The 20,892-nt window shown below is 41.6% G+C and overlaps 1 protein-coding gene across 1 annotated transcript; it reads right to left on the reverse strand.

Moving 5' to 3' along the window:
- Nucleotides 1-3,245: 3,245 nt before the first annotated feature.
- Nucleotides 3,246-20,522, reverse strand: TMEM35B (transmembrane protein 35B). The gene is made up of 3 exons (XM_075264452.1): nucleotides 20,325-20,522; nucleotides 10,901-11,081; nucleotides 3,246-5,767 (listed from the first exon to the last, which is right to left on the reverse strand). The coding sequence occupies exons 1-3, from the start codon at nucleotides 20,430-20,432 to the stop codon at nucleotides 5,637-5,639; spliced, it is 420 nt and encodes a 139-aa protein (XP_075120553.1). The 5' UTR covers nucleotides 20,433-20,522; the 3' UTR covers nucleotides 3,246-5,636.
- Nucleotides 20,523-20,892: the final 370 nt, after the last annotated feature.

A 20,892-nucleotide genomic window follows, 5' to 3' on the forward strand; every position in this document is an offset into this window, starting at 1 on the left:
TTGTCCCGCATAAAAAGACAGCACAACCAGCTCCATACATGGAAATATGAAAAAGTTACAGGTGTTAGAACATGATGACAAATTTTTTTTTCTATTTTGCAAAGTTTATCATTTTTTTAAAAGTATCAAAAAATTTCAAATACTATATAAATTTGGTATCACCGCGTTTGTACTGACACGTAGAACACAGGTAACATGTCATTTGTACCAAACAGTGAATGCTGTAAAAATTAAACCCATAAGAAAATGGCGCAAATGCATTTTTTCTCCAATTGCGCCTCATTCTGAATTTTTTTCCAGCTTCCCAGTACATTGCACAGCATATTGAATGGTGCCATTACAAAGTACAATTTGTCCCGCAAACAATAAGCTATCATGTGACTCTGTGAACTGAAAAATGAAAAAGTTATGGCTCTTGAAATGTGAGGAGGGAAAAACGAAAATGCGAAACCAAAAAATGGCCTGGTCCTTAAGGGGTTAAAATGGAGGCACCCTGTACCATTGATTGCACTTCTACCTCCCCTATCACAACCGCCCTTAAGCTCTAAATGCTCACTGTTGACTGTTAGGTCTTCCAGACTAGCATGGTTGTCCTTTCTCAGGAGCAATAAGATGGAACATATTAAACTCATTGAAATGCTGCCATTACAGTATCCTTATGGTTTTTGGGTTGATGGGGGCATCTCACATGTTAAATACCTACTGTGTGATGGGGGGTTGCGGACATTGCAGAACATTTCTCAAGAGTATTGCTTACCACATGCTGACTTCTATAAGTACTTGCAGATAAGGGATATTTTGAGAATGTTCTCTCTCTCTTGTGGCTTACTCTCACTTTATAGCCAAAATGGCGAAATCTAAGGGTACGTTCACACACAGTTTTTTTGCAGGCAGATTTTGACACAGAATCCGCCTGCAAAAATGGCTCTCATTGACTTCAATGGGAGCCGCTTCCTTTTTTTTTTTTTGTCCCGCTAGCTAGTAACAGAAAAAATAAGCAACATAACCTATCTTGTCACCGTGTGAACGGGCCCTAAAGGTATCTCAACCTTCTACTACGTACTGACAGGTGAAGCCTCCGACCCTAAACCAGCCTCTCTGGTAATCTGCTCTGTCGGAACAAGAAAACAGTAGGGAGTGAACACAATCTCACATGGAGATGCCTGGAGTAAGCATGAAAATATATATATATATATATATATGTGTATTGTTGTTTTTTTTTTTACTTTTAGGTAACAGTATTTCCTAATTGCAGTTCTGGAACCATCTTAGTACACGTCTGTGACGTGCTCATTGTGAACCTGCTCTCATCCAAGAACATGGGGCACCAATGTCCAATCTGCCAATCTTGGTATTCTCTGGCAAATGTGGATGTCAGGCCCTCATACCACCCTCATGGAGTCTGTTTCTAACAGCTTGAGCAGACACATGGATCTTCGTAGCCTGCTCGAGGCCATTTTGCAGGGTTCTGGCACTGCTCCTCCTTGCACCAAGGAGGGGGGGTATCAGTCCTAATGCTGGATTGTGGCTCTCCTGCGGCCCCCTCCACTTCTTCTGGTGTACTGGCCTGTCTCCTGGTATCTGCTCCATGGTCTGGACACTTTGCTAACAGACATACACTCACCGGCCACTTTATTAGGTACACCATGCTAGTAACGGGTTGGACCCCCTTTTGCCTTCAGAACTGCCTCAATTCTTCGTGGCATAGATTCAACAAGGTGCTGGAAGCATTCCTCAGAGATTTTGGTTCATATTGACATGATGGCATCACACAGTTGCCGCAGATTTGTCGGCTGCACATCCATGATGCGAATCTCCCGTTCCACCACATCCCAAAGATGCTCTATTGGATTGAGATCTGGTGACTGTGGAGGCCATTGGAGTACAGTGAACTCATTGTCATGTTCAAGAAACCAGTCTGAGATGATTCCAGCTTTATGGCATGGCGCATTATCCTGCTGAAAGTAGCCATCAGATGTTGGGTACATTGTGGTCATAAAGGGATGGACATGGTCAGCAACAATACTCAGGTAGGCTTTGGCGTTGCAACGATGCTCAATTGGTACCAAGGGGCCCAAAGAGTGCCAAGAAAATATTCCCCACACCATGACACCACCACCACCAGCCTGAACCGTTGATACAAGGCAGGATGGATCCATGCTTTCATGTTGTTGACGCCAAATTCTGACCCTATCATCTGAATGTCGCAGCAGAAATCGAGACTCATCAGATCAGGCAACGTTTTTCCAATCTTCAATTGTCCAATTTCGATGAGCTTGTGCAAATTGTAGCCTCAGTTTCCTGTTCTTAGCTGAAAGGAGTGGCACCCGGTGTGGTCTTCTGCTGCTGTAGTCCATCTGCCTCAAAGTTGGACGTACTGTGCGTTCAGAGATGCTCTTCTGGCTACCTTGGTTGTAACGGGTGGCTATTTGAGTCACTGTTGCCTTTCTATCAGCTCGAACCAGTCTGGCCATTCTCCTCTGACCTCTGGCATCAACAACGCATTTCCGCCCACAGAACTGCCGCTCACTGGATGTTTTTTCTTTTTCGGACCATTCTCTGTAAACCCTAGAGATGGTTGTGCGTGAAAATCCCAGTAGATCAGCAGTTTCTGAAATACTCAGACCAGCCCTTCTGGCACCAACAACCATGCCACGTTCAAAGGCACTCAAATCACCTTTCTTCCCCATACTGATGCTCGGTTTAAACTGCAGGAGATTGTCTTGACCATGTCTACATGCCTAAATGCACTGAGTTGCCGCCATGTGATTGGCTGATTAGAAATTAAGTGTTAACGAGCAGTTGGACAGGTGTACCTAATAAAGTGGCCGGTGAGTGTAGCTACCTTTCTTGCCACAGCTCACATTACTGTGCCACCCTAGATGAGCTGCACTACCTGAGCAACTACTGTGGGTTGTAGACACTGCTTCATGCTACCTCTAGGGGTGACAGCAATGGCATAATGCAAAACAACAACCAAAAAGGATGAGAACAAAGAAATGATCTGTGGTCACTACCCTGCAGTATCCTCCTTTATAAGGGTGGTTTTGCCAATTGCCATTTCTGCCCGTTACCAATTCCATCTGCACAACCTCAGGAGAAATTGATTCACAATCAGTGTTGCTTAATAACTGGACAGAGGATATCACAGAAGTTTCATTGACTTGGAGTTACATTGTGTTGTTTAAGTGTTCCTTTTTTGAGCAACATATGTAGTATTACAGAGCAGGATCTAAGCATTGAAATCAACAAAATACATGTTTTATTGAGTACACAAAATGGATTGCATGTTCATAGTGAAAGGTCCCTTTAAAACAAATATTCATATTCCAACCACATCAAGGCATTTTTATCCCGAATATATACAGTAGTTATTGTTATGACAGTGTAACAACAACTTCTTTGTGATCTTAAGGATAGTTGTGGCCTGTATTCTGCTAGCAGTCTTCCAAAAGAATGCAATTGAAGCTAATACACATAAATTGCACTATCATTTCATTTTTCAATCTTTATAGTAAGATAACTGGTCACTGACCTAAGTACAGGGTGGGGCAAAAGGTATGAATCGGTTTTAAAGGGATATAAAACAAAAACAACTCAACGTACAGAAATTATGTTTATATTGCTTAATTCAGTTCAGAATCTAGTTTTTTTACATTAAGTTTTAAAGATGATATCAGGAAGATGGCGGCCGTCAGCAGCGATACACTCTTGAAGGCGAATTCTGAAGTTTTCAACAGCTCTTCTGCACATTTGGATGGGTATTGCTGTAACTTCCTCCCTGATTCTGTCCTTAAGTTCTTCCAGGGTATGTGGACGATTTTTAAAAACCTTTTCCTTTAGGTACCCCCAAAGGAAAAAGTCACAAATGCTCAAATCTGGTGAGCGCGCAGGCCACTCCACGTCACCCCTCACAGAGACGAGGCGCTGGGGGAACATTTGCCTCAATCTCGCCATTGAAATCCTAGCAGTGTGGGATGTAGCCCCGTCCTGTTGGGAGACACTTCAATAGCATTTCTTACCAGGATGACATTTTGAGGCGTTCTTACTGTTCTGGGTCTTCCAATTGCCGAAGGAGTTGCTGTTGAACCAGTTTTTTCCAATGTCCTAGCCCAACGCCTAATTGCATTACCCCCAACAGGGATATTGAAGTGTAGTCGGAAGGCCCTCTGCGTGGTGATAACAGAATGGCCATTTTGAAAAAACCTCCTCACAGCAAACCCATGATGCTCTCCCGTCCAAGGCCTGGATGCTACTGACAACTAGACCCTCCCACTCCCACAACGAGGCCCCGCCCCTTTTCCCACCACCACCACAGGCTGAGCGCTAGCCGGTCAAAACCGGTTCATACCTTTTGCCCCACCCTGTATTATGGGAGAAACTCTTATCCTTAAAGTGACTGTCCACCAAAAGGATTTTTTTTTTTAATTTATAGAAACTGTAAGGGGAACTGAATGAAGAAGTTAATATTCACCCTCTAAGCTGTCTCGTGACCACTGCTTATTCTCAGCATGGATACCAGTTATTGGCCCCACCATCCAAGCTCTGGAATGCTATATAGTAGCAGTCACATGTCTAGGTGGTATTGCAAGCAAGTCCAATCACATTTCTCCGTGACTGGCAGGTAACAGCTTTGTAAGCAGACTGGGTTCATGCTTTCTGAGTCCCCAAGTAGACTCAAGGAATGGAAACCCAAGCACAATTGTGAACCCTAGAGTAAGCATGCCCTGAAAGTAATCAAAGTTGGAACTTTAGAGGAATAGTTTTTTTTTTTAATAGCACCCTCAACAGTTTCTGAAAAAGGTTTCTTTTTCCAGCAGACACCACCATTACCCAGGGCTACACTGCAACCTTTTGTAGCACCCTAATTGATTTTAAACATTGAACTTCAGTTGGAGTCCAAATGAATACAGTTAATTGTTGCAGTCTTTCGGGCTGTGGCTGTAACACAATCAATAGAAATCAAATCTGTAGCGTTACAAAAAGTCGTAGTGTAGCCCTGGCCTAAAAGGGTTAATGCACAAAAAGTATTTATCCTATACATATAGGACAGAGGATAAAATACCCGATCAGTGGGAGTTTGACCACTGAGACCTTCATGATCTTGAGAATGGTGGGGGGTTCCTGCTGCTGCACATTCAGCCCGACAGCAGCCATGCTAAAAGTAGGTACAGTATGTCACTTGCTGGACTGTGATCCCTTTCATTTCAACCAAAGAGCCAGACATAGGAGAAGTAAAGCACTTTGCCATCTCCAGCGTACCCACTAAAATGAATGTCCACCAAGCAACATGACTACATTCAGCCTGGCTGCTTCAAAGATGAATGTGCAATGGGGAGTGGAGAAATCCAGTCAGTGGTCAGACCCCTACCAATCAGCTATTTATCCTCTATCCATAAATGCCGTTTTGTGGTATAATCCCTTTAATGTAAAACCTGAGATGTACTGTTTATCACAGAGGCATTAAGACTGTTTAATAACAGGTCCAATATGCTAGGAGAATAAAATTCAGCTGAAACAACCATAACAGAGTCTACATAGGTGTAGAGTTTACTCTAACAGGCCTCACAAAGTGACAGATTTAGGTTTTGAAAGGCATTAGATCCATCCAATATTGGTCAACATATAAACACTTCTTATTCAGGCTTTGATTTTGATCTTCTGCCATGTCCACGTATATTGAGCAACAAGAGAAGCCCCAGACAGACAGTAGCTGGGGTACACATGGCAATTGGTTCCTTCAGTACAAGCAGAGTGTAAATAGCACCTAAAAAAAAAAAAAAAATGTAGACAAAATTAGCATAGAAACTGAGACGCTAAAGAAGATTTCCACCAAAAACATATTTAGTTCTATAACATTAGTACACCAGAAGTTCCCCACCCCCACCTCAAAGATCCCCCACCAGTCCTACACCTTTCATGGTGTAGGACAGTATATAAATTTGGTATCCCTGGAATTGTATCAACCCATAGAATATAGGTGACATGTCATTTTGGCTGCACACCGAATGCCGTAAAATCAAAACCTGTAGGAAAGTCATACAAACGCAGGGTTGTTTTTTCAATTCCACCCCAATCAGAATTTTTTTTTCTAGCTTTCCATTATATTGTACAGAATATTCAATGTTACCATTACAAAGAACAATTTGTCCTGAAAAATTTTGGATGCGAGAATGGCTAAGTAGTTGGAGAAGGGTTGTGAATAAAATTTAATTTTTTTTAAATATTTTAAATTAAATATATATACAGTGGGGCAAAAAAGTATTTAGTCAGTCACCAATAGTGCAAGTTCCACCACTTAAAAAGATGAGAGGCGTCTGTAATTTACATCATAGGTAGACCTCAACTATGAGAGACAAAATGAGAAAACAAATCCAGAAAATCACATTGTCTGATTTTGTAAGAATTTATTTGCAAATTATGGTGGAAAATAAGTATTTGGTCAGTAACAAAATTTCATCTCAATACTTTGTTATATATCCTTTGTTGGCAATGACAGAGGTCAAATGTTTTCTGTAAGTCTTCACAAGGTTGGCACACACTGTTGTTGGTATGTTGGCCCATTCCTCCATGCAGATCTCCTCTAGAGCAGTGATGTTTTGGGGCTGTCGCTTGGCAACACAGACTTTCAACTCCCTCCAAAGGTTTTCTATAGGGTTGAGATCTGGAGACTGGCTAGGCCACTCCAGGACCTTGAAATGCTTCTTACAAAGCCACTCCTTCGTTGCCCTGGCGGTGTGCTTTGGATCATTGTCATGTTGAAAGACCCAGCCACGTTTCATCTTCAATGCCCTTGCTGATGGAAGGAGGTTTGCACTCAAAATCTCACGATACATGGCCCCATTCATTCTTTCATGTACCCGGATCAGTCGTCCTGGTCCCTTTGCAGAGAAACAGCCCCAAAGCATGATGTTTCCACCCCCATGCTTTACAGTAGGTATGGTGTTTGATGGATGCAACTCAGTATTCTTTTTCCTCCAAACACGAAAAGTTGTGTTTCTACCAAACAGTTCCAGTTTGGTTTCATCAGACCATAGGACATTCTCCCAATACTCTTCTGGATCATCCAAATGCTCTCTAGCAAACTTCAGACGGGCCCGGACATGTACTGGCTTAAGCAGTGGGACATGTCTGGCACTGCAGGATCTGAGTCCCTGGCGGCGTAGTGTGTTACTGATGGTAGGCTTTGTTACATTGGTCCCAGCTCTCTGCAGTTCATTCACTAGGTCCCCCCGCGTGGTTCTGGGGTTTTTGCTCACCGTTCTTGTGATCATTTTGACCCCACGGGGTGAGATTTTGCAAGGAGCCCCAGATCGAGGGAGATTATCAGTGGTCTTGTATGTGTTACATTTTCTAATTATTGCTCCCACAGTTGATTTCTTCAATCCAAGCTGGTTGATTGATTCAGTCTTCCCAGCCTGGTGCAGGGCTACAATTTTGTTTCTGGTGTCCTTTGACAGCTCTTTGGTCTTCACCATAGTGGAGTTTGGAGTCTGACTGTTTGAAGGTGTGCACAGGTGTCTTTTTATCCAGAAATCTTGATTGTTTGTAGGTGACCAAATACTTATTTTCCACCATAATTTGCAAATAAATTCTTACAAAATCAGACAATGTGATTTTCTGGATTTGTTTTCTCATTTTGTCTCTCATAGTTGAGGTCTACCTATGATGTAAATTACAGACGCCTCTCATCTTTTTAAGTGGTGGAACTTGCACTATTGGTGACTGACACAATACTTTTTTGCCCCACTGTGTATATATAATTTTTATACTAGAATTTTCGGACTTTAAGACGCACTTTTTTTCCTCCAAATATGGGAGGAAAATGGGGGGTGCGTCTTATAGTCCGAATGCAGCGGTGGAAATACGGTGCGTCTGTGTCCCGTCCCTATCCCATCTGTGCGAAACAGAGAATGGCTACAGATAGAGGGTACAGGCGGCACACGGAAGTTAGAAGAAAGCCTGCGGCGCCTGTACTTGTTCATCATGCCCCTTCCTGACATCTGTGAGGACAACGAGGCAAGTTCACGAATAGATAGATGCTACTGTACATTGACTTGTCTATCTAATACCTAGCTACTCGTGAACTTCACTAAACTTACCTGCTCAGAAGTGCTGCTGCCCTCTGCTGGTCCAGTCCTCTGTCCTTCATGTGGCTTGTGAGCGCCCTGCGACCCCCTACCTCCCTAGACTAGTATTATAGAGAAGGTGGGGCTTAGGAGAGTGTGGGCGGGTACTGGGAGGGGAGACGTGAGTCTAGGGAGGCGGGAGGGGGGCACACAGCGCCCTGAAGACATGTGAAGGACAGAGGACCGGACCAAGAAGAAATGGGAGCTGCAGCTGTGCAGGTAAGCAGACACTGGTGTGTGTGTGTGGGGGGGGGGGGAGGAGGAGAGAAAATATTATATTATTATGTTATTAAATATTTTACAAATTTTTACAAGTTTTATTGCTTAAAAAAAAAATTTCCTTATTTTCCTCTTCTAATTTAAATATTTAAAGTGTCAACATCTGCTGCTATTAGTACAGTGGATATCTGAAAGAGGTTGCACCAGGTGGGGTTAGGTGTTAAAATTTGGGTAAAGTCTAATGCATATATATATATTAGATTGGAATGTTTAAAATATTTACTGTAATAACATATACAACATATGGGAGTTGTAGTTTTGTAACAGTGACAGGTGGCTATGAAGTGGAATTTGCCTATGTTAATGTTAACCCCTTTCCACTTTTTTGGCAATTTTCATTTTTGACTCACTGCCTTCCAAACCCCATAACTTTTTTTATTCTTCTTTTCACAGAGCCATAAGAGGGCTTAATGTTTGCAGGACAAATTGTTCTTCATAATGGTACCATTTACTATTCTGTACAATGTACTTGGAAATTGAAAATTCAGAATGGGGAGGCACTGGAGAAAAAGAGCATCTGTGCGACTTTCTTCAGTTTTTTTTTTTTATGTCATTCACACTGCAGCCAAAATGACATGTCACCTGTGTTCTACGTTTCAGTATGATTCCGGGGAAAACAAGTTTATATAGTTTTATTTACATTTTAAACCCTTAACAAAAACACAAAACTTTGTAAAAAAAAAAAAAAAGCCATATCCTTACACCCATAACATATTTTATATTTCTGTGTACAGGGATGCATAGGGCATCTTTTTTGCGGGACCAGGTGTACTTTGTAGTTATTCCATTTTAGGTAATGTGTATTGGTTTGATCACTTTTTATTAAAATTTTCATCAAAGACGAAACAGTGTGGGGGGGGGGGGAGTGGTTCGATAATTACGATTTTTTTATTGATTTTCATTGTACAGGAAAAATTTAATGTTTGTAGAGCAGGCATTTTCAGACACAGGGTTACCTAATGTGTATGTGTTTCACAGTAATATTTTAGTTTATATATATTCTAGGAAAAGGGGGAGGATTTGAACCTTTGGCTTTTTATTTATTTATTTTTATATTTTTAAAAGGGGGATTGAATTTGCAATCGTCCCACAGAATGCAATAAAACTGTATTGAAGTCTATGGAAGAAACACTACATTACTAGTAATATTCCTATGACAAGCCTGAGAGCCTTCATAAGGCTCCTGGCTGTCACAGGAACAGGTCGACTCCCGCCATCTCACCAATTGGTAGCTGGCCTGCAACTTAAAAGGTATGAAGCTGGTGGGGACCGGTCCTTGGGGCGGTTTTTACACTTTGGGGGGCTTTGAGGTAGTAATGATCAGTGGACTATATTATAGCGGAGACCCAGTAGCTATGGGAGCAGAGCAGAGCTCCCCTAAGGACCTTTTAACTTAAAGAGGACCTTTCATGAGATCAGGCACATGCAGTTTTATATACTGCTGGAAAGCTGACAGTGCACTGAATTCAGCGCACTATCGGCTTTCCCGATCTGTGCCCGGTGTAAAGCGCTATCGGTCCCGGGACCGTAGGGCTTTACAGTCAGGAGGGCGTTTCTGACACTTAGCCAGGAACGTCCTTCAGCCTCGCGGCGCCTATTGCGCTGTACAGTGTGAGCGGGGAGGAACGCCCCCTCCCGCTCCTGATAATACTCGTCTATGGACGAGCTGTGTGAGCAGAGGGAGGGGGCGTTCCTCCACGCTCACACAGTACAGCGCGATAGGCGCCGCGAGGCTGAAGGACGTTCCTGGCTAACTGTCAGAAACGCCCTTCTGACACTAAAGCGCTACGGTACCGGGACCGATAGTGCTTTACACCGGGCACAGATCGGGAAAGCCGACAGTGCGCTGAATTCAGCGCACTGTCAGCTTTCCAGCAGTATATAAAACTGCATGTGCCCGATCTCATGAAAGGTCCTCTTTAAGTTAGCCCCATAGTCCCAAATTAAAACTTCCATCATTCATCTTACACAGGACAAGAAATAGAACTGGAGAACAGAGATTGCCAGCCCACCTATAAAAAAAAAATCCTTCAAATTTCTGTTTCCTGTCCAAAAGGAGGAAGAGACACTCTCTACAGGGGATGCCAAAAATTCTGATTTGCAACAAATTGCGACTTATCATGGCGTGCTCAGTGGTTAGCACTGTAGACTTGCAGCACTGGAGTCCTGGGTTCAAATCCTGCCAAGGACAACATCTGCAAGGAGTTTGTATGTTCTCCCAGTGTTTGTGTGGATTTCCTCCCATACTCCAAAGATATACGGATAGGGAGAAATGTAGCTTGTGCGCCCAATATGGGACTCACAACTTACATTAATAAATAAATAAATAAAATTAAAAAAAAGAAGATCAGTCCCATTGTCTATAACCTAGTCTTACACAATATAGCTATTTACCAATATTGAAGAGACCAGTATATAAAACTAGTGATAAACAACAACAAAAACAAACAAAAAAAACACTTGGTCAAGTAAACAGAATCAATCTTCCTTACCAATCATGATAACACAAAGGACAAGGTTGCTAATCTCTTGGAAAATCCGAGGACCAAAAGCCAGTAGTATTCCAGCCACTAGCTCTATCCATCCCACTGCCTGTAAGTATTGATATGGATCAGGCTTGAAACCAAAGTCTTTGAGAGGGAACACATCAGCAAACTGCACAAATTGGGACTTCTGCATATAAAAAAAAAAGGGCAACATTATTAACAATAGATTTTTTTTTTCTTCTAGTTGGACCATATATTTAATTGGAAGTGTTTACACATTTTTATGCCACAAATTCAATTTAAAATTAGTTTTAGAAATGAGAGCCAATGTACTTCCTTATTTCCTTTAGGCTGAAGCCCCACGTCGCAGCTTTTTTTGTTATAGATTTTGCTGCGTTTTTTTGGTTTTGTTTTTTTTTTTGAGTCAAAGCCAGGAGTGGATTGGAAAGGAATGGAAAATATAAAATATAAAGATTGAGTTTTCAGTAGTTGATACCTTTTTAATGACTAACAAAGATGATGACAGATTGCAAGCTTTTGAGACTACTAGGCCTCTTCATCAGGCATAGTATGACACAATTCCTGAAGACACTCAGGATGAGGATGAACTCACACCGCCACATGATTACAGAGCAGAGAATGGACCTCCCTATGCCAAAACACTTCTGCAATCAAAATCATAATATCATCAATGACATGAAGATTTTGGTGTTAAGGGGGCATTTCAAATTGAAGAAAGACAGAAGAATATAGGAGTATAAACTCATGACCACCTTTGACATATTCCAGAGGGGGTTAAATCTGTCCCGTGGTTTTATGTCATTTTACAATAACTAGGCATCACATCACTAATCAAAGGGACCAAAAACGCAGAAGCAGCCGTTGAACTGATAATTTTTTTTTTTTTAACTTATTTGTGTGTGTACTGCTTTCCATCACTTGATTCCTTTGCCCTTTTTGTGTATAAGTATGCATGCCATCAGAAATTGTGTCATACCATGCCTGATGAAGAGGCCTAGTAGTCTCAAAAGCTTTGTTAGTCATTAAAAAGGTATCAGCTACTGAAGACTCAATCTTTATATTTTATATTCAGTGGCTAATATGGTACAAAGATATATTTTTCCTTATGGAAAATATAAAGGAAGCTGTTAGACATTTCTTTTCTGTTAAATCCACTCCTGAGCTTAGCTCAAAAAAAACATTTTTTTGTAAATGGTCTCAAAACTCTATGGTGTAATTACAAACACATTCAGAATTTTCAGACTTTATGCAAAGAATAACATTTTCTTAGTGCAAATATTGTTATCAAGTTTGAAATCCGCTAAGGCTAGGTTCATTTCTGCTCTATCAGTGGTCTACAAGAATAGAAAGGCAGACTACAAAAATAGCAGATAAGACACAGTAAGCGGCCATTTTCTTGTGGCCTGTGGGCATGCGCAATCGGCTCTGCCCGAGGCCTACAAGTTTCAAAGCCTGTAGCGGAAGAAGACACAGGAAGATGATGTTCCTGAAGAAGATGGAGGCAGCATTGGAGAGTTCTCTGGCAGCATTGGGGACGCCCCCAGTGCTGTTTGAGTGATGGGGCCCGCCCCAGTGCTGAGAGAGAACTCATTTGCATACCGGCAAAAAACGATATTTCTATGGAACGACTGCGCAGAGAAGACATCTAAAGGTAGGAGACAAATAGCCTTTCTTAAGGCTATTCCAACATGTTAGGGACAAAAAAATTCTCATTCTCAATGATAGGATCCCTTTAAGCGGATTTGGTTTGTGTTCTTCGGGTTCTGAAGTGGAACCGAAGAACAGAAAGCCAAACGCTAGTGTGAACCTAGCATCATATAGCAATAACTTTGTGACACAGAAGTGACACACAATTTGATTTTGATTTGATATCGTGTTTTTTGGGACACATTGTATTTCATGTTAGTGGTAAACATTGATCAATATTTTGTATTTGTTTAGAAAAAAAAATTAATAGGAAATTTGAAAAAAAAAAAAACAGAAAAAAACCCACACAATTTACAAAATGTAAAATTCTTTGCTTTTCACTGCATCTGGGCTAATGCACCATAGCCATACATTTGATGGCAGTCTACAGCAAAACACCCTAATGTATACTAATACTGTATATACACTGTGATCTGGTAAGTGCCATTTCAGGGTGGTATGTGCCAGGTGATAGGGCCTACTTGCTGTCATTACATTGATCCAGAGGGGAATCTCCAGGTACATGCAGGAGTCAGGAAAATCCAAGAAATGAGAGAAAAGTGGGAAAAAGAGCATGCAAAGAAACAAGATGGTTGGTGGTCCGACACTTTGTCATTCTTGAATCCTGCAAACTGGTTCAAAGGTGTTAAAGGATGGATTGTGGGAATTCTGCATTTCATGTTTCAGGCAGTCCTGATTTGCTTAAGCCTCTATGCATTGTACAAACTGATTATTTATTGTGTAGGAAAGGGTACTCGTGAGAGAGGAGGAACGTATGTGGACATGGCCCCCACTGAGGATGTATACGATCAATTGAACCTCACTCAGCATATGCGAGAAACTAGGATGTTGTGATGTTTAACACAATGGCTTGTTTATATGACCTGGAATCTGGTGAAGAGAAAGAGAATTAAAGAGAATTAAAAGTCCAGCAGTTTGTTCGCAAACTGAAATACAGGCATTGAACATGTTATTGTGTTAAATCACAAAAGGGGGGAAATGTGATCGATATGCAATGTCCCTTTAAGAGATATGGAGAACATTTTATATTTTGCTTGGCTTATTCTAAAAATATAAAAATTTGCCGAAAGAGATGCTTGCATTACACCATATGATTTCACAACTCTCTCTCCTTCCTCTTTCGATTCTAGCCATTGAAGTATCAGACACCTTGTGTCAGCATAACTGACCCAGGGCAGAAGGGGGGCAAAAGAGAGTTGTCTGAATCTAGATATCTAGGCCAAGGGTGAAACCTAACATAAGCTGACAAATGATCTTTGCCATGATTATTTTTAGGACTAACGGAAACTGTTAAGGTTAAGGCCCTATAAGGAATATCACAATGATTGCTTATAGAGATATAGAGATTATTAAAATGGGAGGGTCAAGAAACTCATCCCGCCAATGATAAATCGTAATCATAAATTGTTGGGCATGTTTCATTATAATGGACACGACCATTTATTTTACTGTATAAAATCTTATGCGATGTACAATAAAAGGGGAACTTGCTGATATCACCAATTGTGTGTGTGTCAGGCTGGTTGATTTCCACATGAGCTCATTATAGATATATATATATAGCTAACTATACATAATTTGGCACCGCTTGACAATCAAGATGATGAACCCAGTTTGGGGTTCCGATAACAGATGAAAAAACACTTTGATAAATATATGTCAATCAAACAGGTTATGTACTTTGTAGGCTTCAAAACACCTGGAAAGCTGCAAGTACACAGTGAAATTTTCATGTTTTATTAAACAAAGACTATAAAAATATTTAGCCACTTGCTGGAGTTGCAATGAGAATATAGAAAGAAAAAAAAAAAAAAAAGTTTAATGTAGTTATTATACACTATGCCCACCAGAGGTCACTGCGTTACTGAAGATTTTTTGTTTGGTTACTTCAAACTTAAAATTAGACATGTAGCATATACATCCACAAAGAAGCTAAATATAATATTCAGTTGCAACTGAAACAGAATCCCTATATTTGTATATAATATATATAAATTATAACCCTAATTCCAATGAACAAATAAAAACAAAATACGATGATTTGCAAATCTTTTTCAACCGATAGTCAACTGAATATACTACAAAGACAAGATATTTAATGTTCAAATGGATACACTTTATTGTTGTTGTTTTTTTGTTTTGTTTTTTGCAAACACTCATTTTGAATTTGACGCCTGCAAAAAGTTTTTAAAAAAAAAAGCTGTGACAGGGGCATGTTTACCTCTGTTTAACATTACCTTTTCTTTTAACAACACTCAATAAGCGTTTGGGAACTGAGGACACAAATTGTTGAAGCTTTGTAGGTGGAATTCTCTCCCATTCTTGCTTCATGTACAACTTCAGTTGCTCAACATTTCAGGGTCTTTGTTGTGCTTCATAATGGCACAAAAATTTTCAAAGGGAGATAGGTCTGGGCTGCAGCTAGACCAGTCTAGTACCCACACTCTTACTACAAAGCCACGCTGTTGTAACGTGCAGAATGTGGCTTGGCATTGTCTTGATGAAATAAGCAGGAACGTCCCTGAAAAAGATGTTGCTTTGATGGCAGTAAATATTGGTCCAAAAACTGTATGTACTTTTCAGCATTAATAGTGCCTTCATAGATGTGCAAGTTACCCATGCCATGGGCTCCAACCCGCCCCAAACGATCAGAGATGCTAGCTTTTGAACTTTGCGTTGATAACAATCCAAACAATCCATGATTTCCTAAAACGATTTGAAACGTAGACTGGTCAGATCACAGGACACTTTTCCACTTTGCCTCATTCCATCTCAGATGAGCTCGGGCCGGGAGAAGCTGGCAGGGTTTCTGCATGTTGTTGATATATGGCTTTCGCTTTGCATGGTATTTTATACTTGCACTTGCAGATGTAGTGATGAACTGTGTTCACTGACAATGGCTTTCAGAAGTGTTCCTGAGCCCAAGTGGTAATATCCGTCACAGAATGATGTCAGTTTTTAAAGCATTGCCGCCTGAGGGATCGATGTTTGCAGAGATTTGTCCAGATTCACTGAATCTTTTTCAGGATATAATGGACTGTAGATGATGAAATCCCTAAATTCCTTGCAACTGTATGTTGAGAAACGTTGTTCTTAAACACTTGGACTATTTGCTCACAAATCGGTGAACCTCGCCCCATCCTTTTGAGGATGCTCCCTTTATACCCAATCATGACACTCGCCTGTTTCTAACCTGTTCACCTCTGGAATGTTCCAAATAGGTGTTATTTGAGCGTCCCTCAACTGTCCCAGTCTTTTGTTTCCAATCCCAGCTTTTTTTTTTTTAGAACGTGTTGCAGCAATCAAATTCAAAATGAGTGAATATTTGCAAAAAAAAAAACTAAAGTTTATCCATTTGAACATTAAATATCTTGTCTTTGTAGTGTATTCAATTAAATATAGGTTATAAAGGATTTGCAAATCATCATATTCTGTTTTTATTTATGTTGCACACAACTTCATTGGAATTGGGGTTTTATATAGAACATACAATTATATTTGTAAAACCCATCACAGAGAGATATATTATTGCAGAATTAGGTTAGTCCACAAGGGAAGGAAAATGGTGAAACAAAGCAGATAGACATTGTTACTATGTGCACACCTGGCATATTACATAAATGAATCCTTTTGGAACTACCTGGAGTTCTGCATTTTATTACAAAAAAAATTGTTATAACAACCTAATTAAGGCTGGTTTCATATCTGCGCTTGCTCACTATTTGGAGATTTTGTCCCCCATGTCACTTCAAAAACCGCTGAGAGAATTTCTGCAACTTGGCGGACCCAATTTTACAGTCTATTTCCATGGGTAACCACTTTTTAGGCCGAGAGCCACACGGTTTGCTTGCGGTGGAAACGCCGCATAGAACAACTTCAAAGACTAAAAAAATCCCATCCACACATTGCGGGAAAACACGTACTGTAGACACACTGCAATTTCCAAAACTGCTGCATGTCAATTATACCTACGGAAACCATGGCAGTTTCCTTATAGATACCTGTATAATAGAAGTAGAAAGTTTTGTAGATAGACTTTATGTGAAAAGCACTGGTGGAAAAACCACAATGTGTTGCCACCGTGGTTTCTTCTGCAGCGCTTCTTTGCTCCGCCCCACTATGGGGGGGCCTTAGCTTTAAGCGGGTTGGGTTTCCGTTTTTCAGAAATCCAAGCACCTGGTGTAAACTGTTGTGTTTAAAGAGAGTCTGTCAGCAAGAAAGTCGATATCAAAGTAATGACAGTACCTTGTAGGGCTGCATCTACACTTTCCAAAAAGGACTTTCTTATTCTGCATTGCAGCTACATTTGTAAGAAAATTTGGATTTTTTTCTTCTTTTGCAAGTTAGCTTCTCTGCATCTCATTTGCTTATATAACATCAACATGTTCAGCACAACTCTACAGCTACGGTCATCACTTACTGTCCCAACTAGGGCTCAAAATCTAATGTCCCCATCTACAGAAAAAAAAACAGACACAAAAACACATTTATTTTGAACAGCAAAGAAGAGGAGGATAAAAAAAATGCATTACTAAAAAGTGACCGAAAAGTTACAACTACAGCAAAAAAAAAAAAAAAAGCCTAAATCAATGTTATGGCTCTTGTTCCCCTTTAGCTACATAGCCCATCTGACCAAGTTGGAAATGGCCTTGAATCTAGTTCTAAGTTTAACTGAACAGAAGCATCTGCCATAAACACAACAGCTTTCATGAAAAAGGGTGTAGAGGCCAACAGTCTCTAATATGGGATCCTAACTAAGTAAGACTTTTAAAGATCTGGCTAAACAAAAAGCAGCAATATTTGGTCTGATACTTCCTGCAGCCGATTCCCAGGACCATCTGAGAAAGGCATACACCTTTCTGTCTGGGGAGTTTGCCTGCAGTCTCATTTACAGACGTCAGTCTAGAATAGGTTCCTCTTCATCTGGGGCTTCCAAAACAAATATCTCTGAGCTCTGAGGAGGCCTCAGGCTATCTCTGGAGGTGTTTGGTAGCACACCAGATTCGCTCAATCCCTGTAAGGAGGAGGAGACACCTTGCTTAAAGAGGACCTTTCACATCCTCAGGCACATGCGGTTTTATACACAGTGCGCTTTCTAGCGTTATATAAAACCACATGTGCCTGAGGACATGAAAGGTCCTCTTTAACAATCCGCCTAATACTGTCCATAAGAGAGGAAGATTCCTCTACCCTAATTCTATCCAGACAGGGAGGACACAGGTGTTTAGCAGAAAGGGATCTTTTAAAGATACCACAATTCTAAGACTTGGAGCTGGAACTTGAGCTCTGACTTCTGGTCAGCTTAATCTAAAACAAAATAACCAAAACTAATCAAAGTTAACATTCACGCATATCGATCTATCTCTTACCATACCGAAGTATAGAAGTCCCAGGAACCCACACAGTACCAGAATACTGTGATGTCACCCCTTCAGGAAGCAACATCAGACACTCACCAATCAAGCTTTACAGCAACAGCCGTCCCATCTGACATCACTTCCTGATCAGCCCGCCAACAACCGGAAGTGACATCAGACACCATTACAAGTGAGGCCCAGAGGACTCCAAACATAGATCCAGACGATGATAGCTTCAGACTCCTTCGAAAGACTTGGAGAGCCCACGACCAACCCCACAGAGCCCCCACTGCCAGTCTCGACCTGCAACAACTTACGCCCCATCAGGAACAGTAATAATAGGTAATATTCTGTGTTCAACCCCAGGGTGTGAATAATCCTCTCTTAGGGAGAGAATAGTCAGGGTAACACTCATCCAAAGTCACAGGAAATCTGAACTGAGGTATGGTGGGGGGGTATGAAACTTTATATCTTCAGGTTTCCTGTTCTGGAAGTACTGTCCTACTCGCAAGAGTTCTGTCATGGGCAATGATAAAAGCTGACAAATGCACTTCTAAGTATGCAAAACTGCTCAACAGAACCCATGACAGAGACTGTTCAGAACATTAAACCATTTATTGAAGTAGATCAGCACAGCACGACGCGTTTCGAGCCTATATTGGCCCATAGTTGAAAAAGGGCCAGTATAGGATCGAAACGCATTGTGCTGTGCTGATCTACTTCAATAAACAGTTTTTCCCATCTTGGATATTTGCTCTGTCAGCTCCTGTTGTGCCAGTGAGCACGGTTCTCCTGGTCAGGACCATTGGTCCTCTGTGTTTTTGTCCAATAGGCTTCTCTGGGGAGTTTTAGAAGGCCAAGATCAAACAAGTCACCCCATGCTGGTAGCATGGTACAATACCATGTTACACTCTGGATGTACTCTGGCTTGTTCAAAGGTGTAACACATATTTGTTACAAAAATGGGACAGATCGCACCAATACCAATCAATGTCATTGATAGATGTAGATATGAAATTGTCATAAAGGGGATGGTCAATAGGTTGGAAGAATTGCTTCCCTGGGTGCTTCTCAGGTGGGCTTTGTGAGAGGTAGAGAAGTAGTTACAAACATCTGCAAAGTGCTGCTGTGGATTGGTTCCTGAGGCATTCTACCCAAGATCGACAATGTGAAGTAGCCTTAGCTAGGGATGGTCCTGGACAGGATAGAGGTCAAGGACATTTTTGGACTCTGTTGGCTAGGATTTACTATCACATAGGGTACACAAAAACATGGACAGATACCAGTCAAGGATATTGAGAGCGTACAACAGGGCACCGCGGACATATGAATATGCCATTTTATTTTACGCCTCCCCTAGTTTCCATAGGAGTTGCTTAAAACAATAGGAGGCAGAATCAGGGCAGAATTTGTTGCTAATTTTGCTGTGGAATCAGCTGCAACATCAGTGGTAGATTCCACAGTGTGAATGAGGCCTTAGGCTGTTACTTTCTGTACCATGACTAATGTGAACTTTAGCAGTTGCTGTTCATGTGCAATAGAGACGTATGGAAGTTCATTTACTGTAACCACAATTCTGATGCACCCCCCATAGAAGTATATTGGTAAAAGAGGCAGAATAACGCCTGAGCCATTGTCCCCCAGCTTATCCATGGCGTTACATAGTGTCAGTACTATCAGCCCCTATGTGAGTGCACACATCACCTCACTCCCTCTTCTGCAGCACAAAGGTTATAGATAAGGTGCCAGTTGGCACCGTCTTGTCACCTGTGGGACTTCAGACTATGGTGGTGCCCTGTACCCTGCAGTCACCACTTATCTCTGTGTTCAGAGTTTATTTCTGAATATAGGTGTTAGCGCCTATTCACACAAACGTGCTATGCACTTTCCCATGAAAAAGTACTATTTTCCCAACATTGACTGTACAACCTGAGTAACCGGTTTTCACAAATCTCTCATAGACTTGAGTCCATTGAAGGTTCTGTGAAGTCAAGCTATAGTTTTCTCGGATGGGTCATGGGGCTGTATACAAGGGTTAGCACCCAGCAGATATACTGTGCCATGAGAATGAGCCCCTTACATGTATCACTATGTCACACAAGAGGACACGTTATAGCAGTAAATATAAAGTTGTCATAAGAAGCCAAGATACAGTCAGGACATAAAGCAACACGAATATGACACAAATTCCTCACAGCTCAGGCTGGGCCTGGCTCTACACACTCACACGGGACCTGGATCTCCCGCGCTATTACACACTATATAGTAAAGCACCTGCTATAGTGCCAACACTGGAGGGTGCCCGAAGTGGAATGTACTGGGCATAGCACTGGCCTGCCACTTACCATGTGCTGGTACACCTCAGCTGATATTTGGTCTGTCAGTTTAACCACTCCGGCAATACCAAAGAAGAGCCCTAAGAGGACCCTGATAGCAGTGTATACAATAGCCATGGCCGCTGGGATGTCCTACTTCCCGCTCTCTATGCCGTTTGTCAGAAGACTTGTAAGATGTCGGTGGAGCAATGCACCAGAGAAGGAGTGGACTTTGCCCGGAGCCTCTCCCACCATTGCCCTCCCCGCTGCCCATTGGCAGAGCCCCGTCTCCAGTCTCCACCCGTGTGTAGCTTCAGTCCCTTCCGTACAATAGACGCCCAGTACGTTGTATATCTGCGGGCGAGGGCGTGTGCTTTGTGCTGGGCTTTAGGACGAGGAGGCTGAGGCTGCACAACGTGCCTGACTGCTGCTCTTACTAGCAAGCCCTATAGGCACAGACCCAACTGGCAGAGGGACCGGACCGGTCAGTGTTACACGATCTGTCGCAGATGTATAGAAACAATCTACCCCATAGGTGGCAGTTAATGTGTCCGGCCTTTTCTTGTGGCGTCCATCCTTCCTGCTGCACAATATTGGC

This window comes from Leptodactylus fuscus, chromosome 2 (assembly GCF_031893055.1).
Source record: "Leptodactylus fuscus isolate aLepFus1 chromosome 2, aLepFus1.hap2, whole genome shotgun sequence".
NCBI lineage: Eukaryota > Metazoa > Chordata > Amphibia > Anura > Leptodactylidae > Leptodactylus > Leptodactylus fuscus.

Bases quoted from the DNA above. Each gene is read 5' to 3' on its own strand.
- TMEM35B (XM_075264452.1), bottom strand. From the start codon at position 20,432: ATGGCTATTGTATACACTGCTATCAGGGTCCTCTTAGGGCTCTTCTTT. The intron at 11,082-20,324 runs GTAAGTGGCAGG...TTTTATATGCAG, and splicing joins CTGAGGTGTACCAGCACATG to AAGTCCCAATTTGTGCAGTT. The intron at 5,768-10,900 runs GTAAGGAAGATT...TTTTTTTTTTAG, and splicing joins CCTTTGTGTTATCATGATTG to GTGCTATTTACACTCTGCTT.